The sequence below is a fragment of the Python bivittatus genome, unplaced genomic scaffold, assembly GCF_059951505.1.
Source record: "Python bivittatus isolate LINGU-HERP-01145 unplaced genomic scaffold, Pbiv_v1 ctg000700_np1212, whole genome shotgun sequence".
Lineage (NCBI taxonomy): Eukaryota > Metazoa > Chordata > Lepidosauria > Squamata > Pythonidae > Python > Python bivittatus.
In genome coordinates this window covers 23,766,610-23,791,793 of record NW_028277098.1, presented here as the reverse complement: position 1 = coordinate 23,791,793, position 25,184 = coordinate 23,766,610, and the positions used below count along the sequence as shown (strand labels likewise).

At 35.5% G+C, this 25,184-nt stretch overlaps 1 protein-coding gene across 4 annotated transcripts in view; it reads left to right on the top strand.

Annotated features, from left to right (window-relative positions):
- The window catches only part of DPYD (dihydropyrimidine dehydrogenase), a 578,647-nt gene that overhangs the window by 362,895 nt on the left and 190,568 nt on the right, over nt 1–25,184 (top strand). For all 4 annotated transcript variants that reach the window (XM_088153490.1, XM_088153491.1, XM_088153492.1 and 1 more), the window contains one exon: nt 6,716–6,880. In XM_088153490.1, the coding sequence (XP_088009616.1) occupies nt 6,716–6,880 (165 nt within the window). The remainder of the gene's footprint in view (nt 1–6,715; nt 6,881–25,184) is intronic.

Here is a 25,184-nt window from a genome sequence, read left to right as displayed (position 1 = left end):
ATAAACCATATTATACTGATTCTGCATCAACTGCAGTAGACTTCAGATCTCTTTGAAAGACCCATAAAGGTGCCAAAAGACTAAAAAGGTATTGAAAGGCCTATACTGTCCTAAATATTGGGGATCATTGTAGCATATGAATGGGTGATGATAGCTCCATCTTTGTTTTGGTCTCACATTATTTACTCTTTTCCCCTCAAAGGAGTAAGTGGAAAGGAGAAGTATGGTTGTCTTGGAAAGTACAGCTGTGCTCTGCAGCTTTTAATGGGGAAAAACAGGCATGGCTGAAGAACACTCAAGGATACCAGAATCCAGCAGACCAAGACCTTGTGGCTTTTATTGTCTCTGATAGGGAGAGGGGCTTGGAGGAGGCTTATTTGAGGATCTGTGAATTTAATTAGACCTGTGGATCATTGATCTCCCATCTCTGGGATAAACTGAAGACAGTAGTGGACTCCCTTTTGTCTTTTTCTACCCCATCTCATTTCTTTCCCCTTCTCTTTTTTGTCTTTCTCTTTCACCAGTGAACTACTGGGGACAAAACAAATGTTTAACTAATCACTTATATAGTGCTCTGAATTTAGCCTGAAAATTATTTCAAGGCAGTTGGAGTATTCCATTCTTTTGGAATATAAAGAATCGGGAGAGATGCTTTGAATAAAATAGTGTTGTGCTGAGACTTTTGATAAAATTCTCATGAACAGTATTTACCTTAGTTCCAAGTGGTCCTGGAGTATGCACATGTGACCAGTTTCATTGCACAACTATTCTTTGACTCCAGGCATCTACAGGAGGACAAGTGATGAAATGTGTGTTGTAATGGCATGGCTGAAAACCTACAATTTACATACTTGGGACATAAGTATGTAAGGGAAGGACTTATATCATGACAGCATCATATGTGGGCCATCATTTCAGTGTAATCTTGGTTAGCTGTAGATGCCTATTCCTTTAGCAATCTATTCTTCCCCTTGCCTCTATTAAAATTTTAAGAGAGGTCTTATGAAAGAACTTTCACTCATGGGGCTTTTTAAGAAAAGGAAGAAAGGAGAGGCAGAACGACTGATCAGTGATGGAGATATAAGAATCTCTTGTATGCGCACGCACACCCACACCCACATACCTGCAATTACCAGCAACTCCCCTTCTACCTTGCAACAAAAATTAAGTTCAAAAACACAACAAAAGAAATTGAAAGCTCTCTGCGAGGGAGGAAAAATAAAGAGATGGGGGGGGGGATTTTAAGAGAAATTTCAAATCAGTTTTCCTGATTGTATTAATTTTGAAACCTTATAGGTACCAAAAGGCATATTAATAGTATTTCACTGCATGTAAAGGATTAAAATGAGTTTTATCAGACCTGAGCACATCCCTTTATTTGAAAAGTGGCATAGATTGGAAAGCATTATAATGCCTCAGTACTGAAGCCTCAGGTTCTTACATTAAGATATATTTGTAATGGCTATATTCAGACAGCACTTAAGAGAGGGCTTCTATCTTGCACGAGAAGACTTAAAACTTAAAAATATAAAATGGATAATGATGGGGAAAATGATCTTCATTCTCAAATCATTAAAAAATAAATTTGAACGGCTAAAAACTTTTTTGCTGAGGACAAAGTAAATAGAAAATTAACATACTGTACAGGCCTAAAGTATCTGCAAATACAATATGTTTCTGAGATATAATTATAGTTAGAATTAGGGAGTTACTTGTACTGCACACTTTATTGAGATAGGCTGTAATAACAGAGTTAAAGCTGTTGGTGCTTTATCTCCACTCCTTCTTGTACCCCAGAAAATCAGGGAAGAGCCTGCCTGAATTGCTTCCGAATACTGTCTTGCTTGCCCACCCTTAAAGAATGTTTCAGCCTTTTTTGCTTATATAATGGTCCTTGCATATTTCTTTCTACTTAATTCAATAGGGCTTACATACTCATACATGTAAATGGGGATTATTATCTTGGTGGGGGGTGGGAGAGAGACTGATAAATGCTCTACACTTTTACATATATTGCAACGTCCTCTTCTTTAAAGAGCGCCAAAAAATTATCTGAAAATTATACTGGCTTGCAGTATCAGGCTATAAAGACAAAATTTAATAGAAAAGGTTCTAAACACCATCATTTTCACAGTTATTATGGAAATGTCAGCAGTGCCTATTAACTGCTGCACATTAATTAGTATGTTTTCTCTATATGTGAATGTATATATTTGTATATTCATTTCTACTCATTTATTTTATAATAAATAGTCCAAACAGAAAAACAAGTAAAAATTACCAGACATTTACATACAATATGAAGGAAGTTCCTTTATTTTCTGCTATGGTAGCACTTGGCAGATTCAGGAATAAATAATCATTTGTAGTGAGGGTATGCCTTATCAAACATATGCAGATCAGCACTAATTAATGCTAATTAACGTTTCCTGTCTATCTAGTTGGAAAAACGTCCAAATGTTATGAAATCAGTTAGTATGCCTATTACCCTAATTGTTTTATGTGGGATGGATCTTAATTAAAATATGTAAATTGATCTTAATTGCCATATACTAATGGGGGTTCATGTTATCTCTCCAGAAGTGACAAGATTCTGAGTAGGGATACTTAACCAAATACCTCTATGAAATCCTTAACTAAATGGCCTTTACCTAAAATTGTTTTTATTTTAAATCTGTAAACTAACATACCTCTATAAAATATTTTGAATGTAGGTGATGTTTCCAACAACAAAATTACATTAATGATTATTTACAAGTTTAAATCTAAAATATCCTTTGAACCTTTCCTATTTTTGAATGAGATAGAAGGGCTGAAATTTGCCTAAAGGGCATGTCTATTGCCTGCTCTTCAATTCTAATGTAGACTATATTTACTGAATGGTACAGGAATTGTGGTCTGCCATCAATTTAAAAGTTTACATTTGGATATGTGCATTCCTTCATTTATCTACTGAAGGAATTTTGCCTGAAAGTATTTGTTTATGGTTAATAACCATTAACAAAATTAAACACATAAAAGCGGGTTCAAATACACTAAGAATATTAAAACCACCATAAAGACCCACCAATTCAAATTTACACATATAAGAAGTAAACAAAAGGGAATGAAATAAAACAAAGCAAAACAACATATATAAAATCAAGATAGTAGAATAAAAAGACTTCCTCATGACATCATTGCAAATTAGGACACCTTAAGCCTTCTTATGACAATAGTAGCCATAAGAACTTGGCAACTCTTTTCATAATAGCAGGGTTCTAGTCTGAGAGTAAGAAATAAACCACTTCTCCCTCCCTGAAAGCTTGATCTCTACTAAGGGGTGCTATAGTTATATGAGCACATTAATATGGGCTTGTTGATTAATGTAAAACCCAATAGTAGTTATATATGGAGACATAGTTACCATTCATAAAAATAATAAAAGAACCAACTATAAAATGCAGAAACCAAGTCATTTTTATGCTAGGGGGAATTCTGTTATCACTTTCCTATAGCTCATGTTGTTTATTGCTGATAATTATTGTTGGTGTTGGTGGGTGTTGTGGTCCAATGATATTTAAAGCATAAGTAGGCAACCTTTTATCCTCAGATGTTGTTCATTACAGCTCTCAGAATCCTTTCCCATAAACCATGATGCCTGGGGGTGATGGACATTTAAGTCAAAAATATTCAGAAGGCATCAGATAGCTATATTCTTGAGTTAGAATAGTTGAATAGAAAAGTAATAATAGAACTTCAGGTTCTCTATTCATGTCTAAAAGTTAACTTTATATCTTGGAAAAATTGATTTGTTCAGAATACCATGTGAATTTTCATATTTAAGTTGATTTTCATTTTTATTCCCATGTCCTGAACACCAATGGGTAACAACAGTTATTCATGCACTATCGGTATTGATGGTATTTTTTCATTGGTGAAATGAAAAAATAAAGTGGACCATCTTCAGCTTCAGTATTTCAAAAGCATTCCTACTCTACCGTATTAATGGAAAACACAATCAAGCAATTTTTCTGAGTTATACTCTGGAACCATTTAGAAAATAATTATTCTATCATGTTAATTTACATTTGGATTCTATGTTTCTTCCTCCAAGGTGTCCAGAAAGTTTTCCATACAATAACTTTCAGAGACTGCATATTCTCAACAATAGTAAATTGTTCCTACTAACTGTCCCCTGAGTAAAGCATAGGAGAAAGAAATGAACATCATTCGCTTTCCCTAAAATGCATGTCCATTAATACAAAGAGTGTGAAAAATTACCTTTTCTTCTAATTCTTGTTTTGGTTTATTACCTGTGGCTTTTATTGTTTTATTTGGGGTGGGGAATTGCCCCTGATTCATAGTTAGAAACAGGTGGGCATTTATAACTAGCATTTGTAACTATCGCAAAGGACTGAGTTCATTTCTCAGGGTAAATACAAATTAATTTCATTCCAATACTACATTTATTCAGATGATGTCTGTCTTGTATATGTTCAACCATGCCAAGGGTGGCAAAATTATCTCCGATCCATGTGTATTTGCTTCTTATCTGTGCCATCCTGTACCTTAATCAATTCTTTCTCTGTTCTCCTTCCTTTTCTGTTATCTCCTCTGGATCAAATATATTATTATAAGATTCTCAGAGCAGGGACTTATCCTCTTATACTTTGAAAAGCACAATGCATGCTGATAGTGCAATAATATTAATAGCAGGGATATTAGTATTACTAATAATTGGGCTAATAATCTTTCAGGCTGAGGATTTTACTTAACTATTGAGTGTTATACTAGAAACCACCCACTAGGTGGGTGATGGTAGAAAACTTTGGCAGGACCAGGAAAATAGTAAAATAAAATGTTTTAGAATCTGTAAAAGGAAAAAAAAAAGTGCCACACTAAAAATCAAAATCAAAAAGAGAGCATTAAAATGGCACTAAAATGGTTCTGGGGCTACAGAAGGTGTGCAATTTTGTTGGCTTGAGGCTGCCACTGGCATATTAAGGGTTTATTGAGGACTACTTTCCAAATTTGACTTCAGTTCCCAAACTGAGGCAGAGGCTTTCACATGTTTGTGATTTTTAAGGTAAATGAGATGTCTTAAGCCTGTTGAAGGCTTAAGGTACCCCCTTTGCCCCTTAATATATCCCAGGCAACAACTTCTGACTTTGAATGGGCCTCAAGGAGTAAAAAAAAAAAAGGGGGGGCAATAAATGGCAGTATGGGGCACATTAGTTTTGCATCCCTGTGGTAAAGAATATGTAGAACATAAATGTTCTAAACAAACAAACATAAATAAATCACAGAGATCATGTGGCCTGTGTCAAATGGCCAACAGATTACAGGTAGTCCTCACTGAATGACCCTAATTGGGACCATTGCTAAGCGATGTGGTCGTTAGGCAAAACATCACATGATTGTACTGCTTAGCATCAGCAGTTTCAGTAGACCCGGTTGCAGTCATTAGGACAGGGCCATGCCGTTGTTAGGCCAGGACCTCATGCTTCTCCTGCTCTGTTGTGCTTACCTCTGCTTCAGCGTGAGCTGCACTGGGTACCGGTTTTTCTTCCGGGTCCAATTCAAGGTGTTGGTTATCACCTTTAAAGCCCTATATGGCATGGGGCCAGGTTACCTGAAGGACCACCTCGCCCCCACGATCTCAACCCGTCCCACCTGATCTCACAGAGAGGGCATGCTCCGAATCCCCGCAGTAAAAGAACTTCGACTAGCGGGGTCCAGAAGGCAGGCCTTCTCTGCTGCTGCCCCTGCCCTTTGGAACATTTTGCCCCTGGAGGTGAGACAGGCCCCTCACTCCAGGCCTTTCGGAGGGACTTGAAGACCTGGCTCTGCCATCTGGCCTGGGGCGGGGAGGGGGGATATCAGAAATGGGGTTGGCTGGCCCCTTAGCGGCCTGGTGTGGCCCCTATCGGCCTCTTGGATTTTTTAGCTTTTTTATTTTTGCAATGTTTGGTTTTTATAACTTTTAATTGTATTTCTGATTTTAGTTTGTTGTAAGCTGCCCAGAGTCCCCCGTTGTGGGGAGATGGGCGGGGACAAGTTAAATAAATAAAATAAAAATAAAAATAAAAAAAATCCACCTATTACTCCCCCATCTCTGCCCTTTTGGCCACCCTGCACTCTGCCACCTTCAGCTGACCGTTGCCGTCTTCTTCCTCCCGCTGCTGATAAGGTGCACCTGGCCAGCAACAGGCTTGCGAAGGGCCTGGCTGGTTGCACCTCATCAGCAGGAGGAAGAAGACACTGAAGTAGACATTGGAGGCGACAGGGGCAGACAATTGCAGGGCGGCAGGGATGGCAGAATACAGGGCAGCGGGATGGCAGGGGCAGTGGAGTGCAGAGCAGAGCAGCAGGGGCAGCAAAGTGCAGGGTGGCAGGGGCAGCGGAGTTCAGGGTGGCTTAAAGGGCAGAGATTGGGGAGAGATAGGTGGGTGGGGGAGGTTGAAGTGCACCCTGTGGTCATAAATGCGAGTGGGCTGCCAAGCACCCATTTCTGATCATGTGACCGTGGGGGGCACTGCAATGGCCATAACTTCAAGGACCAGGCATAAGTACCATTCATTCAGCACCATCGTAACTGAACAAATTATTGTTAAGCATGGACTACCTGTGTGCATCCCTAGAGGACAACGTTTCAGAAATAAAAGGTAGAAATATCTTTTCTTTGCTTGATTGAATTGTTAATTTTTATTTTATTTTTTTACTGTTTTCACAGGACATTATAACAAATGTTTCTCCAAGAATAATCCGTGGAACCACCATAGGTCCCATGTATGGTCCAGGCCAAGGTTCCTTCTTGAACATTGAGCTCATCAGTGAGAAAACAGCAGCCTATTGGTGCAGGAGTATTACTGAGCTGAAGTTAGACTTCCCTGACAAAGTAAGTCAGATTGAACTGCAAAGAAAGTTCACATGTCAGGTAGAGAGGATCAATAAATTTTTCAGAAAATTGGAAGTCGTTTGAAAGAACGATTGCTGCCCATAGGGTATATATTCATTCAGTTCACTGTTCTGATACACAGGCCTTTCAGCATTTTCTGTTTTTAAAAACCTGCAAATATGTTTGACCAGATGTGAAGGGGGATAAAGAAAATATTTATATACCCTGAGAAACAAAGCCTCTGCTCAACAGTAGCACAAAACTGCCCCTTTCTCTAGCATCTCTAGTTTACAGGTGCAATGCTTATCATGAGATAAATACTTATATATGTACTGTACTTCAGTGGAGCCATGAATTCATCTCAAAACTTTCATTATTAGAGAGAGAAATTTGTCTCTAAAATAGGGTAGATTTTTTTTGTTTTGTGTTATAAAATGCTATGGACAATTAGGATTTGCAGAAGCAGGTTTTGGCCAAGTCCCCATTTTTGGTGCCCTCCTTTGGGGAAATCTATACTACCAGATATGGTGTACTATTTTCAACAACAAAAACAAAACGTCCTTTCTAAACCTTGACTGAGTGAACAGAATGAATGAAGAATGACACTCTTGGCAGAAACAAGAGGCAAACAGGGTTGAAAATACAAGAGAATTATTAGCTAGTGATTACAATAAAGTAAATTACTGCAATATTGTAAATATTAAAAAGAAGAAAATTGATATATAATTGCTTTTGCATTGTAATGAGGCAGTTTAAACACTGAGTTCAAAAATTAATATTCTAGGAATTAAAGCCTTTGTTATTATTAAAGCAGTTGACAGTTCTTTTGGTTGAACTTTGGAATCAAAGGGATTTGTATTAAAATTATCCAAATTTTAACTGCATTATGTTTCAGTTTCAGAGAACCTTGACAGAAATTGAGCTGAGCAACAGTAAATGATAAAAAAAAGCATCAATTTATTTTCTGCAGGGTCTGAGTCCTGAATTAATTTCATTTTGTGTTTTAAATGCCTGATTCTTTGTTTTCTTCTTCTACATAAATATTTAGGTATACATGGATAAAGCATTGAAAAAAAACAATTTTAATGTAATTATATATATGGCTCCATCAGAATTCTTTAGTTTAGTTTTTTTTTTTGCACTGTTGAATTGATATGCATGTAAGCATTGATAAAGTATTGCAAAAGGGGGGAAATCATCTGATTACTAGTGTGAAAGACCTCTTCCTTGTATAAAGGAGTAAAGGACAGTGCAAATTTTTTTTCCTTTTTATTATATTGTTATAAATCTTAATACATTATATTGTTTCAGTACAATTATATTTGTACAGTATTAGTTAAAATATTGTATTGGCATTCTATTGTTTACATAACTATGAGTATTAAAATAAAGAAAAGAGAAATAAATATCAGTATTAATTACAATTTACGATATTGATATTACAAGCATAAAATTATTTGACCCCACACGAAACTATATATAACACTAGAAAAAAAGAAAGCTGCAGATTACATCAAAGTATTTGTTGTACAATTAAGGTTTTGATCTTGAGCTAGCTCTTAGTTTTGAAGCCTCCAATGTATAATGGAGATTTTATTTATACACACACACACACACACACACACACACACACACACAAACTTATATAAGAAAAAAGAAAAAAGATAAGATAGGCAAAACGAATTTAACAAGAATTTTGACTTATGTAGTCAAGTAGAATTGTGAATTTTATTTGGTTGGATTTTTTCCAAGTATTCATAAATTTGTTCCTAACAGAATGAGAAAAAGTTGTTTTGGTTGGCAGTGTTGTCCATGGAGAGTAGGTTCAAGTGAGATCAGATTGACAAAAGAAGTGTTGCAGCATCACAGTGCAAGCCACGTCCTTTCATAGGTGTGTCACAATATCACACACGTGTACAAAAGGGCAGAGCTTGACAAAAGCAACAGAATCTTGCCAATGTCACCACATGAGAGAAAATTAAACTGATTCAATTTTTCTGGTTGAGGACTTTGGCCACTCTAGCCAAGTGTATTTGTAACATGTAATGCCGGTGCTGAATTATTTTTCTTAAGAGGCAACTACTACATATGGGAGGCAGGTAGAATATGGAGTTGTCTCCATATTGGGAATCCTTATACTTCTTCAATTTGACTGGTAAGAATGAGTATTTTTTTCTTACACAGTATGGAAGAATTGAAATTAAACAAATTAAATTGGGAAGATTGAAAACTGTTGGATTTGCTTATCCCAAATGCTTGTTTTTTTGTGGGGGAAACATTCTACCTTAATGAAAGAATTTAGGAGGTATTCAGTTCAGGGCAGAGTGAGCCCGAGAAACAATAAGGAAAGGAAATCTAGGGAGGACCCTCTCATGCCTAAAATGCATGCGATACATTTCTGCAGACAAAACCAAGAGACAATTACACCTTAGAAGACTTATTAATTTGTTTTCACATAAAATTGCAAGAACTACAGATCTGTTTTTTCATCATCCTATCCTAATTTAGCTTTCAGGTAAATATGGTAGCACTGAATGACTGAAAGTGAATGACAAATTTCCATGGATTTATATAAGCACCTTGTGACTTTAATTTAGTACTTGAAAGTACATATCATGGCATAGTAATGGAACATTTGATAACTTAAACTGCCCTGGAAATAGGGATTTCCTTAGCCAAACAGTTCTCTGAGTAAAATATGTTAAAGATATTTGACTGACAATTAAATACTTAAACTATTATTTCAGGAAATATATTTATCAACTGTAAATAAAACCTCATCTTGTTCTAAACAAATAAACAAACCTATGCTAGAAGAACCCATTTTTAAGAAGTATAGATTTGGTGTTTGTAACAGCTACAGATATTTGAGGTTATTTAGTCTCCAAGTCAGAGTATCATTCTTCAGTTTTCATCTTTCTTCAATTTCTGTAATTTGGTTCTTGCCTCAGAAAATATGCCAACATGCATTTAAAGTAAATATTTTGGGGAAAATGCATTTAGAAATACAAACATTTAAATAAGATATATATTTTATGCAGATCTTTAAGCATACACTGTACATTACATGTACAAAAACAGAACTTTGCAATTTGGGGCGAGAGTGTGCACAATCATAAAATAGCAAATGAACAAGCATGTGCTTGGATTCCTGAAATTATGTTGTTATAAATTAGAAGCATTACAAACTGTCTTTCTGAAGTTCAGTTTATACCTCTAAACAAGCCAGTTTATGACTTGGCCATGGTGTATTTATTTGGATGATTTCTACATGTTAGAGATCTGAAGCATTATGTTTTGCCCTCTCAGAAAGTGAAGCATTCTTTCTCACAGTGCACAAACTGCTAGAGAAATAGAATGTGCCACAACTTTTTTCTTAGAAAATATGTATGCAAATCATGGTCTTGAGAGAAAAAAGAAGGGAACTGGTTCAAGAGTTCCATTCTACAAAGTTCCTATGGTTTTACCTCAAATTGCTGGATTACAATCTTTCTGGATAGTCTTTTTATGCTCAAAGAGCTTTTTATGAAAAGAATAGTACGGTATATTGGAGATTTGTATCTTCAGTGAAAAGTACTTTTTTCTTAGAGCACAAGACATTGGTCTTGTTAGATGGGAAGACATTTCACAATTTTATGAGGACTATAAGCACATCTTGAAAACATTGCCTCAAGGTGTAAAGAAGGAGAAAATTAAAGCCATTTCTGAAACACTCTGCCAGGCCTCTTCCAGAAAATGAATTGAGAGCTTCTCTTGATTATTGGGAAAAACAAATCCTTAATGGCTAGAAATAGCTTTAGTACTCACATCACAAGGTCTGAACAATTAGGCTAATGCCTGTGCCGAAAATTCCTATATGAAGGAACACAAAAAGAGCTGCTTATAAGAACGAATAAGTACTATATTACAGCTCAGCAATTTTTTTTCCTGAAATATGATGCATGATTGCATTACCTATTATGTAAACGTGGTAGATGTGCCTGTGGTCTTTTGTGCATCTGTGTCCTGAGAACATGACTACATTTCCATCCTGTTGATTTTGGTAGATTTTTTTGTTTTGTTTTGTTTTGTTTAACTTTCATACAGACTTCCATTCTGCTTAGTGTTTTCTTATTCATGGCTGTTTTGAAGTAAGCCCGATTGAGTTCAGTGGGATCCATATAGCCTCAGTTATATGGATATAGGATTATAGCCTAAGAGGTAATTTTGAACATTAACAGCACAATCTAATGCACATTTGCTCTGAAATGGTCCATTTCATTCTTGGGACTTCCTCCTAAATAAATGAGTATGCAGTTTCAGCTCTTTAAAAGAAAAAAAGAAAAGGAACATTCATTCCCTTAAAATATAAACAATATAAACTTTTAATGAATTAAAATTACTCAGTTCAGCAAAAGTTTCCTTCCATCACTTTTTTATTTCATTTGAAAACAGCAATGACAACCTAGGTACATTTCCTAGGAATCAACGACCTGTTGAGATTAACAGCTCGTCGTTGTGCCTTAGGTGATCAAATCTTCCTAGCCAGTCATTAATCCAAAATAAATATCCTGTCCCTCGCTTTTCACTGGCTTGCAGAAAGTTTCAGTAAAGAATTAGTGTCTTGTAGAGTTAGAAAGAAAAAACAACACAAGAGAAAAGGCTGTAAGTGCTGTTAGTGCTAAAGTAAGTGTTTGCTCACCTAACAATAATGGGAGAAAAACATAAAACCATGTAATAGTTGTCTCTGGCTGTTTTAGGATTAGCTAGAATTGCTGATAACTCTGGCTTACCAGAATTACTCATCCTGGCTTATGGTTCCCAAGTTGCATTTCTGTATACCCTGCCTGATCATCCCTATGTGGCTCCTCTCCAAGAAGGAATACCTAAACTAATCATAAACTACTGAGGAAGCAAACCCTTCCAGTTATAGCCCATTGAAAAGGCCTGGTTTGTCACTCAGCTTACAAATGAGAATCTGAAACCTTAATGTAAACCCTTTCTTTTTCATTTCTAATTTGTTAGGGAACAATAAACCAGGAGTCAACTTTCAGCATTGCAGAAAGATGTATGTTTTGGTTAATTTAGCAGCTTCTGCTGTAAAAGGATGAAATTAAGACCATTAGCCATGATAAAACAGAAACTAAAATAGTTTTCTACAGAAGGTAGCTTCTTCTTTAATTCCATCTTTCTCATTTCTACTCTTTTCACTTTACATGAAAAATCATAATAGTTTCATGCCAGGAAGAGACAAGCACAAACATTTAGGTTACATGTGCAAGCACATAGCTTGTGATAAATCCAGCCATGGAGAATGAATAAGGAGTCCCATTTGAAATAAATAAATAAATAAATAAATAAATAAATAAATATATATATATATATATATATATATATATATATATATATATAAATAAATAAATAAGACTAAGTTTCTTCCCATGTCATGCAAAAATTACCTGTTCTAATTAATAGGACAAGAAAATAACTTAAAAATCCCATGAATCCTTTTTTTTTTTTTTTTTAATGCCCACCAGAATGTTTCATGTAATCAGCAAACATTACAGTTTCTAGTACAGCAGTGGTCTGAGTGTGCTAAACTATTTTACTAGACTTCTAGTAAAATAGAAGAATTGATATCCAGACACGTAAAATAGATCCAGGTTATCTATAGACTGTCCCCTCTTCTCTTCTGTTAGCTCTGGACTGAGACTATGACATAGTAACATGGCTAAAAGTATGTTGATATCTTTTAAGTTCAGAAAGCCACAGAGGGTAGAAATGGCAGAACTAGTGATGCTCTGGAACCTGCTCAATTTAAACCAAATGTATAGCTTTTAAGCACTTTAGAAATAAGTTCATAGTTCTAATTTTTACCTGCTCCTGCTTAAATTAAATCAAATACTTCTGTTATATTTAATGTTCACAGTCATCTCAGTGATACACACACACACACTTGGATTCACACATAACAGCTTTTGTAAAGTTACATTCAGTTGGAAAACAAAACATTAGCTCTCTTTTTTAATACTCAAGAAATCAGTGATTATGGACTATGGTAACACTTTCCCTATTACCCTTACTGTAGTATGAGGCATGCCATTTTCACTTACAATATTTCCTGAAATAGAAATTGCTTTAGATGTTTATGTTTTATAGCAAAAGGTCATCTTACGGTGTCATACTTAAAAACTATTAACTTTTCAAGCATTTCCTTGAGTCTCAGGTCTTGTCACAGAATGTCTTTTGTTTAATGACAGAAGTATTAAATAAAAACAGCCTGCTCATATTCTTACGTCTCAACAAATCTGTTTGTAGTGTATAGTACATTAAAGACAGAAGCGGTGGCCTGAGAATCTAGTAGCAGACTGGGGGACAATATTGCATCACAGTTACACTGCTGTAGCCAGGAGCAATTGGTGAAGCTTTGGAACTGGCATTAAGGCATTTTTGCACTCCTCCAACTTTGAGGCCCATCTGCACAATTCCATTTTTCAAGCAGAATTTAAATAACATAAATGAGCATGTTACACCTTGCCAAATGCCATACCACTGAGCCCCAGTGGTTGTTTATTGAACAAAGAAGGCATGCTTCTCCAAAATATATCTGTCCCTGTTTTTCTTTACAGATTAATCTCATGGATTAGGCACAAGGGAAGTCAAACAGTAATTCAGTAGCCAGTCCTCCTTACAAATTGGATAAGGTGTAAGGAAAATAAGTTGTTATTGATGAAGTTGGGGGGGGGGGGGTTCTGTATTATATTCTTCTGAGATTAAGCCACCTTGATTATATATTGTAAGGTTTTTTGTTTTATTAATGTTTAGATTTCAATTCTTGAGGATTTTTTTCACATAGTTTCTTGATCCAAGATTTACTCATTGAAAAAGAAGGGGTAACCTTTAAAGGAAAGGACTATAGTTCATTGAGCCTCTCCTGGTAGGAGTGGAAAAAACTCTACACCACCAATCAGTGGAGACAATATTGGCAAGATGAATGAATGGCCTGACTGCTTATAAAGCATCTTTCCATGTTCCTATTTTAGAAACTGTTTTTCTCCTAGTATGTTATATATGGTGTTTGTAATGAAATATGATACTAAGCAACAAAGCACACCTGCAAGAATAAAGAGCAGGTGTGTTGTGGCAATGTAGACACTACATTAGCAAATTATAATTACATATTACACTCCAGCATTTTCATATGCATGCTCCTGGTTTAGGCAGGGTGCACCTGCATGCTTGTTTGATCCTGATAAGCCAGGATTCAGAACAATTCCAGTTTATCCTGGCATTCCCCTTGGGAATGAATCCATTCCTACCTACAAAAAGCATACCCAATTAAATTCACTCAGAACTTGTTTTCTGTAGCTTTATCCTCTGCTGTTTTTTACAGTCTCATATAAGCCTTATTGAAAGTTCTCCTCCTCCCATTTGCCCATTTTGACTATGAGTTGTAGTATCCTATTAATCTAGTAACTATCCATTTTAGCTTTAAATCATGGCACCAGTTTCTTCAGGCCAAAAACCAATGCTACTGTACTTTGTAGCTTATGATGTACTTTAAAAGACTAATCTGTTAGCTATATGACAAAAGATAAAATTCAGGCTGCCAATGCTCATGAAATAAAGGCATATGGGATACCCTGAAATAATAGAGACAGGGCTAAACATTTACAGTAATTTAAGAACTTCTCTATTATTACAAAAAAAAAAAACCCTCTTCTTCCCATTTGTCATCCCTTAATAATAGCCAAATTATAAAAAATTCATCAATCTTACATAGCAAAAGCAGTACCAGTAATAATAACCCATACATTTTAACCTTAAACAAATAAATCCATTATGCATTTTAACTATAACTTTCTCTAATAAGTAATACATAAAAGATTTATCCTGATAGGCATAAAAATACCAATAGTAACATACACTGTATATCTTACACTAAATCAAATAGGTCCCTTTTACCTTCAAACTTATAACTTTCTCTAACAAATAGAACCTAGAAAGTTTATCTCCATATGAAAAGAATCTTTAAATCTTCATCAACGCAGTCAGGGTCATAAGAAAAGATTTCAATAGTAACAACACAGAATCACAACTTATACAATTTAACCATGATCAGATAAGTCCACTTTGAATTCCTTTTTATTCTTTTTAAGAGGCTTGATCTTCACTCGCTTCTTCAAATAAAGTCCCACATAATAATCTCTTGTCATTTTCTCCCTTACTTTCATACTTCCGTTCCGTGGTTCCAAAATAAGATGGCTCTCAGAGTCACTCTTCTGATTTATTATCTTAATATCCTCTTTAATTGTTAAAACATCATATAGCGTAATCTGTAAATCCCATGCAGCTTCTTTCTCCATGACACTCTTATAGTCAAATATTTTAAGTCCCTTTTCAAATCCACATCTTCCATGTCTTCCGTATCTCTTTTATAGTCTGACAGTTTTTTAAAGTCCATTTTAAGATCCCTATTCAAATTATCCTCAGCCTCTGTTTTATCCAATAAAATATTTTCTTCTTCTATAACCTCTGTTAACTCCATTTAGGAGTATCAAAATTTTTTAAAAATAAGTCCTGAACACATACTTCCCAAAGCAACTTAAATTCTTCTATAGAACTCCTCCATTATGTTAGTATGTATCTCCTCCATACAGCAACTTGCCTTTTAGAATTCCAAATAAACTGTTAATAAGTATTTTCCTTTGTCAGTGAGATAAACAATGAAAGATATCTATTTGGCATATGAAAGACCCTGGATGCTGATAGGCTGTAGTTACATTGTGACATAAAATAGCCACCAAGTGCAAGTGAGGTGGGGAAATCTATCGAAGTGGTTGCTGTTCACGTTCTATGAAGGTAGAGAACTGTTCTAACTCCCTGGGGTGTTTTTGGTCACAATTCACTTAAAATAGATCTGAGAGAGTAGACGAGGTAGGGGGAGAGAGGATTGAGAAGAGGCCCATCTTCCTCATGATTCTATTGAATTGCTTTCTTCCTGACCTTGAGGCACCAGAAATGTATGCCATAATTCTTTTGCAGTGTCCTCATTATTGAGCCCTATTCTGTCTTAACAACAACTGGAGCTATCCTCATAGTTTTAATGTAGGACAAGTTGAGAAAACAAATTCCTGTGGCTTCACTTCCCCTCCCATAAAACATCACCAGCTCGGAGGAGAGCTACACCAATCATGGGGCTGGGATGAAGGCAAGTTTTGATAGATGACTAGAGCAGCAGGACAGAACTTATTTTGATTTTTCACAAGTGTTTATGTAGGAGCCCAGATATCAGCGATAATTGGACTCCTGTTAGCCAACTATTTTAACACTATCCCTGAATAATACTATTATGGAATATGTCTATTCAAATATCACTATTCCAAAATAGCACTAGTGTGGAATGAGGTGCCACCCAGTTCCACATACTATTGCCTTGAAAGGCACCTTCTATAATTCTGAAAAGAGACCCACGTAATACTGGGGAAGGGGGGCAGGGGAAAGGTTTGGGGTGTTTTTCTAAGTTTTTTTAAAAAATCACTGTATTCTGTGGTCCAAATAACTTGGAAGCTTGTTGAACTGGAATTCATTGGCATTCATGGAAAAAGGAAGCATTTTTATAATTGGCATTATTTTTGCCATCATTATTTCAACTCAGAATTGATCCGTCCACCCTCCTTTTATGGATAACACCCAGCCAGTGCTTCAGAAAGTGCTGGTCAGTCAATATGCAGACAGATGCCTCCATCTGTTTAGTCTCTCCAACAGCCCAATGCAAAACAGCCTTGGACAGCCATGCTTAGTGACTGGAGGAGAGGGGCTATGTCCACAGCAGCCTCAATTGTCCAATAGAATCCCGGCAGATCCCAGCCCTGACCGTGCTAGCCACAGTATCATCAGGGAGCATCATATAATGCTTGGGTGGCAAGTTTATGATCAGGAGAAGAGGGAAAGCAGAACAACTAAATATGAATTTAGGCTGTCTCAGCAGGCTGAGAATGAGAAAAAGATTCTTCAAACATGGTAACTAAGCTGCAGTTAGCAGGACATGAGGATGAGCCCTCAGTGGTATAGTTCAGCTAAGGGATATGGAATCAGGACATAAAGTAGCTGAACAAACAGAGAAATAGGTACCAATAGGAAGTGTAGATGAAAAAGAGTTCTGTGGCAAGAATTGCTTGAATTTAGCTTGATCCCTAGCTGCTAATTATTGAACGTAAGATCCTGTTTATTTCATCGTGGACACCACTTCTGTATATAATTTATTCCAGTCTTCCCCAGTCTGACTCTTTTCAAATGCATTAGGTTATACATTTTCAGAATTTCCAGTAAGCATGACTTTTGGATAATGCCAGATTGGGTCAAACTAATTTACTATATGTAGGGTGATTGTTCACTTTTTTTCCATTCCTAAATTAAGTTTACTTATTTATGACAAATACAATGCCTACTTTCTGATGCAGTACAGTTCTTCATAGACTGACAGATACTACCAATGCTTTCCTCAAGTTAATCCATGGAGGGCAAGAGAAGAAGGATGTCCAGCTTTAGTACCAAAGCTTCACTGGGAATAGGTGTGAGTTGAATTAAAAAAAGGGAATTCCCCAGCCCCATTTTGGCCTTGGGCAGCACCCCAAGAGATTTCTCAGTTTCCTTATTGTTTTTCCCCCATGTAAAACAAAGTTGTTTAGGAGAAATGACTGTACTCAGAGATGCTGATATATAGACCTGATATTTATGCTACAGGAGTTCCTGATGTTGAATTTAATTTAAGTACAGCCTTTGGTGATGGCAGTAGGGGATATCAGTGTTCAGTTCTAAAGCCCTGATGTTTTGGCCTACCAGTTTGGGCAAAAAGAAGAAGAAAAAATTTATGGTTTTCTAACAGTGCTGGAAATATAAACTTCCTGTGCAAACATGGTTATGTTGATCTATTCCATTTGCTGCCTCAAAGTGAGAAAATAATTGCCTCAGGAAAAAAATGAAGTTAGAGCAGTGATGGCAAACCTATGACACGTGTGAAAGATAACACCCACAACATTTTGGGTGACACGCCAGCGTTCACCAACATCAAACAACAACTATTCTCCCTGTTTGAGTTACCAAAGAAACCTAGTTTGTTTTACTTGTATTTCATTTCTGTAATTATTTGACATTTCTTTATATAATACATAGCACCACACATAATAGGACTGTATTTTTTTAAAATAAATTAATATGTAAAGAATGGTTTCTCTTTTGTGTGTGCATTTGGGGGGGGGGGAGTGACGTGCCAACAGAGTCAAGTTAGACGTTTTCTGAATTTTTGACACGCTGAGTCCAAACAATTTGCCATCCCTGAGTTAGAGAATAGTTATTTCCCATCTGATTAAAAAAGGACTTGAATTTAGGCAACTTCTTGGATTTTGAAATGCGTTTTAAAAATCCACAGATGTGTGAGCAAACAGGCTAGGGCTAAGTTTATGTGTTGAGGGACTTGTGGAAACACTTGTAAAAAATGTTACGCTGCCCATTTGTCTCTGATATTTATACCCTTTGCTCCCTTCAGAGACAATATCATTGCCCATGTCATTAATTTTGTTTCAGTCTCCTGGTGAAAGGTCAGAGGATGGTAAAGTGTTAGAAGCAAACAGTGTAGGGCTACACTGAACATATGCCAGGGATTCTCCAGATTTACCTAGACATTTTCTGGGCTGCTTACAAATCTGTAGCAATACTTGAGATAGGATGATTTATAGCGATCAAAAGTTTAAATGATAAAAGTTTTTTGGGGTTGTTTGGTTTTGGTTTTGGTTTTGAATAGGATTTTGGTCTCTCTTATTTTAACATTATAATGCTGGAAAATTCTGTAGTCTAGGGGTAAAACCCAAGGGATTGTTTTTCCCTTTCCTTATCCTGTTTTTCAACTCATGGTGTTAAGAATCAATGAGATGTCAGCACCCTGTTGTTAAGGTTTTGCTGCAGGTTATAGTTTATGTGTTTGAAATATTGTAAAACTAGATATAAGCACTTTCCATTAGCTTTTTTTATTGTCCCTTGGCCTCTTCTGCTCCCATGATACCAAGACAGTATCTTTAAAAAGTAAGCTGTTGCTCCTGCTAAAATTGGCAAAACAGGGTGTCTGGCTAGCAATTATTAGCAGGAAGACATTTGAATTTCTTATAGTTTATTGAGTGATGATGGTTAACTGCAAATGGTTTCAAAGTTACCGTCCACAATCTTACCAATTTTTTTTTCCTTTTGGCCTCTTACAATATGTTTTTCCCTTCCATTTTTTATCTAGCTGTATTTGGACACAAAAGTACAGTAATGTGAAATAGCAAAAGGAAGTGCAAGTTTAAGTATAAACTCTTGAATTGTTGAAGCCTCATTTAGCAAACCAAGCATAAATTTCCAGACTTTATGTTTCCATCTTCCTTCCGTTGCCTCTTGCCTTGACTAATGCATTAATTTTGGCTCATTTAAAGTAATTGCTAGTGGTGACTGGAGGGATACAGTGCGTGATGTAAAAATGAACCTCAATCGGGTCTGTTTCACTTGTGCTTTAAACTCAGTAATAAGTCGCTTTGTCAAATATGCATATTTTTTTTACAGAAAAACTTTATTTTATATGCAACTATTTATATGCATCTTTCCATAATATAAACAATTCTGTAGAGTTTTCTATAAAATGAATGTGTGTGTGTGTGTGTACATACACATACATACAGTGGTACTTTAAAGTTTGTGTACCGTTTTGAAACTTCAATATTTCTGCATAAATATGACCTAAAACATGATCTGTTCTCTACACAAGTCCTAAAAGAAGATAAAGAGAATCCAATCATACAAATGAGTCAAAAACATTATACTTGTTCATTTATTTATTGAGGAAAATGATCCAAAGCTACATATTTGTATGTGGCAAAGGTATGTGAACCTCTGGGGTTATCAGTTCATTTGAGGGGGAACTTAGAGTGTTTCAGTCAGTGGGATGATAATCAGGTGTGAGTGTAGGAAGTCCCACCTTATTTAAAGAACAGAATTCTGGGTATTCACTTTAGTATCATCCCACACTTTTTATGTAATACATTAAGATTAGGTACAATGTTAGGGCTGTACAGCACTTCATGTTGAAAGGCTCTCGAGTTCATTCGGGTTACATCCCTCTGCAACTCTTTAAGCCAAAATACTTTTTTTTCCTAGGATCATCCTGCAGCTGCAGAGGACAGCCACATAATCCCAGGAAAAGACTCAGTTGTTTTAAGGAGTTGCTATGTTTGCATCCCTGCATGCTCTGAAGCATGTTATTGCTTTTATATCTGAAGCACTGCACAGTCCTTATTTATGAAAGCGTGTATTAATCTATAGTGAATATCTGTGAATAGGAACACATATGTAAGAACAGTGTTGCTTTCTTTATTTGTACACAGTAATATGTAGGCACTTCCTGCCTGTCCAGAGAAACATAGTAAGATGGACCAGACATGATATGTCAGTTTCAGTGTATGTATATTTTTTAAAACAAAGGGCATTCACTGTAGAACCCATGATAAATCTAAAGTTGAAATCTACTCTAAAAGTAGCATTCAGTGGTCACAAACGGGACATTAGGCACCAGTCATCTTGTTTTGTAAATGTATTACCAGAGAGTCAAACTACCCATTTTAATTTCTCTTGCTTTTGCACAAAGAGGAGGTGGAAAACTTTAAGGTAGATAACTGTTTTTTGTAGTTCTAATTGGTCAGGTTACATTTTAATCCACTGTTGGGTCCTTTCATTCCAGTGAAAGCAGATAAGATTTTATATTTTTAATAAAACAAAGCATCTAATTTAAACTATATGCATAACGTAGTTGCTTTCAGGGTTTTGTTTTTTCTTTCTTTCGTTGAAGCATTAATATTGATTTTGGGGCGGCGGAGCAGCTCAGTACCTAATCTTATTGAGCTCAGTTACAGTCACCATCCTTTAGTCTCTTCTGATTTGGCTTACCTGAAACACACAGCACAAGAAGAATTACAATACAACAGGATTATTAGCTTCCTCATTTCTTGCACTTAAGTGAAACATCTCTATTTACCCTTTGTTGTTTGCCTGTTCCTTTCTGTGTTCTCATCCCACTGTGAACAAGTGCCCATGTGCTTGTATTCAGAGCTATTGCTTTTTGAGGTTCTTTGCCTGCTGGAAGGATATTGCTTTATTAAAAACAAACAATGGTAATAAAGATCTGTTACCTCTCAATTTGGACAAGCAGTGGAAAGTGCTACAAAATTCTACCCCCCTCCACAAATTATAATATTATGATTCCAGACTGAGCAAAGAAAAACAACAGTTGCTTCAATATACGCCCCAAATGATTACAAAACAAAATTCTATGAAAAAGATGTCCAATCGCTCCTTGAAATTGCAGAAGGAGATTTTTGGAGATATGAAAAGTTTTTTCCCCTTAAATTTAGATAAATCTAGATCATCCCAAGGAACTTCTGGCAACTTAAAAAACATTCTAGACCATACGTCATAACTTTCTCCTTAAGATGCATGGACGTACAAATACCCTTCAGAAAAGGAATATACTTATTATATTTAACTCCTGATGGCTGTTTATTCACAGTATGGGATTTGAACAAAGCATTTATTAGAGGACTGTTCATTTGTTTAGCATCAGGCCATCTAAGCAAACCAACATACTGAAGAACAAACTAAAGCAATTAGAACTAAAACTTAAGCAGAATCCTCTTTCAGACATATAACAAAAAATGAAAACTATTTGTAAACAATAGGATTTAATGAAAGTAAATGATGCTTAGAAAAATAATTTTGCCAAAAATGAATATTTTGAAAAAAAAAATAAACCAAATAAAACTTTTGGCTGCTCAGTTACAAAATAATCAAGACAAAAGAGCTATTACTTCCATTTATGATGGTAACAAATATACTTCAACAATGAAGGAGATAACAAATCAATTTATTATATATTACTCTGGATTATATATTAAACAGATATTAAATTCAGAACGTATTACAGAACACATATTAATTTACAGAACTAAAAGAAATGTAGCTCTCAATAAATTACTGCAGAGAAAACAAAAGAAACAAAAAAAATGAAACTGAATACAACTCCAGGACCAGACTTTGTTCCGTATATTAGAAGACTTTCCATGAAATTCTGATTGAACTATTAACTCTGATAATGAATAAAAGTCAACAACATCAAGTACTTCCTTCCTCTTGGAAATAAGCTTTAATTTCTCTGGTTTATAAAGAGAAGAACCACCAATCCACCAAAATCGTATAGTCCTATTTCATTATTTAATTTAGACTACAAGCTTTCCATGGCAATACTTGCAAAAAGATTAAATGGACTGTTAACTGAATTGATACACCCTGATCAGACTGTATTTATCCTGAAGAAATATATGAGAGTTAATATTAGATATACTTTGAATGCTATTGACAATATAAACAGGAAAATTAAGAAGGCAGCCATAGTTTTTCCATATGAGAATGCTTTTAATAATTTGGAATGGCTCTGCATGAACTGTGGCATGAAGAGTTAGGCAAGGTAATAGTAAATGGACTTTTATCACAAAAATGTGCTATACCGATGGGAACAAGACAAGCTTTTCTCTCCTCTTTTGCTTTATTTCTATTGACATTAGAACCACTGGCAAAAAAGATAGGAAAAGGAAATTAAATTTCAGGAATTAAATTATCCAATCAAGAACATAAATTAAAATTATATGCAGATGATACAGTCGTCCACCCAAAGAACACTTTAGAAATGGTAATGGAATATATATTGCAGTACACTGTATTATCTGGATATCAGATTAATAGGTACAAGACTCAGATAGTGAGATGGAACTTACCTGAAGGAGAAAAACAGTACTTACAACAAATAACAGGTTTTAATATTACTTTCAAAAAGCATAGACATTTGGGAACTTATGTCACAAAAAGTAATAAAGATTTATTCAAGAATAATTATTTCCAGACTTGAAAAAGTATAATGCTAGATATTTTAAAATGGAGAAAGTTGAAACTATCCTGATTTGGAAGATTTGCACTGATAAAATGAACATTTTACCAAAGCTTGCTTTTTTGTTTCAAATGATTCCAATAAGAGTTGAAGACAAAACATTAAATAACTGACAGATACAATCAACTAATTCTATAAGATCTAATAAAAGATCTAGGGTAAAGCTCAAAATCTTACAGTAGTTGAAAGATCGACGCATACCTATAGTACCATATTTTAAACTGTATTACCATGTCAGTTGCTTTGCTTGAGTAATGACTGGATTACAGCACTTTATGGTTGGGTTGCTTTATGGTTGCTTCCTTGGAAACAGCAGAATTTCCAGATGGGTTATACAAATACCTTTGGCCTGATACAAATAGGAAAATACAACCTATAAGAGATAATTCAATAAGAAGTAGCATTCTAAAAGTATGGGATAAAAACAGAAAAAGAATTAATCCAGATTGTTCACTGTTTCCTTCTATATAAAACATCTATCTTTATGAAGGAGAACATACAAGAAATTTTGACCAGTGGAGGGATAATAATTTATACAATTTTAAAGTCTTAATAAAATGAAGATGACATCCTTTGACATTCTCTCTTCAGAATGCTCCAAATCATCTCCCTACAATATCTATAAATAAGCAATATAGTCCTAAAGGAATGACAAAAACAAGTTGGAACCCTTAGAAATTTGAATGAATTTGAAACTTGCATGCAACTTTTTTATCATTTATATATCTGTACGTTGCTGGTGTAGTATGATTCAAAAAGTGAACAAGTTCAGGATTATATGATTAAATGGATGCAGAGTTTGAACAAAACAATTGATATGCAGCAATGGAAGAAAAATAATCAAATTTACAGTTGATATAACACTTAGAGAAAACTGGTAGAAGATGCTGTACTAATGGTATATTAGTTCAGTACTGATTGCCAAAATAAACAATTCATTTTCTAAAAATTGTTGGCAATACCATATTCAGATTAGATAATTCCTTTACATTTTGTGACAATGTTGTAAGGTCCAACAATTCTGCAAAATAATTTGTAATAGAATGAAACAGATTTTAAAAGTAGATTTTTCATTTTAGACTGTTATCTTTTTACTAAACATTAGTAAACTTTATATTCCTAAAATATACTCAACTGGTTTTAAATATGGTAACAGCTCCTAGGATAATTTATACTTCTTACTGAAAAGCACAAATAATTCCTTCTGCAGATGAATGGCAAATTAAGTTATAGGAGTATGCATCAATATTAAAACGAATTTCATATTTAAAAAACTCAAGTAGAAATAATTTTTAGATTCTAATCTTACAAGTGCATTTGTATCACTTATGTTTCTCCTAACATAATCTTATATTTGGTTGGCCTCAACCTTTCAGATTTTTAGAAAGACACTTAAGACATGACTATTCCCTTGGGGACTTGGATCAGGATGAGTAGAGTTCCCAGTTGGTGAGACAGATTATATTTTAGCCATGATAGCCATTTAATTGTTTTAGTTTGCTTTAGTGGTATGTGATATTTTCTTTTGTATTTTTGTTTAATGATTTTGTACCCTGCCCAGAGACATATTGTTTGAGTTGGAAAGCCATATCAGTGATATACAGTGGGGCAAAAAAGTATTTAGTCAGCCACCAATTGTGCAAGTTCTCCCACTTAAAAAGATGAGAGAGGCCTGTAATTTTCATCATAGGTATACCTCAACTATGAGAGACAAAATGAGAAAAAAAATCCAGAAAATCACATTGTCTGATTTTTAAAGAATTTATTTGCAAATCATGGTGGAAAATAAGTATTTGGTCACCTACAAACAAGCAAGATGTCTGGCTCTCACAGACCTGTAACTACTTCTTTAAGAGGCTCCTCTGTCCTCCACTTGTTACCTGTAGTAATGGCACCTGTTTGACCTTGTTATCAGTATAAAAGACACCTGTCCACAACCTCAAACAGTCACACTTGAAACTCCACTGTGGCCAAGACCAAAGAGCTGTTGAAGGACACCAGAAACAAAATTGTAGACCTGCACCAGGCTGGGAAGACTGAATCTGCAATAGGCAAGCAGCTTGGTGTGAAGAAATCAACTGTGGGAACAATAATTAGAAAATGGAAGACATACAAGACCACTGATAATCTCCCTTGATCTGGGGCTCCATGTAAGATCTCACCCTGTGGGGTCAAAATGATCACAAGAATGGTGAGCAAAAATCCCAGAACCACACGGGGGGACCTAGTGAATGACCTGCAGAGAGCTGGGACCAAAGTAACAAAGGCTACCATCAGTAACACACTATGCCACCAGGGACTCAA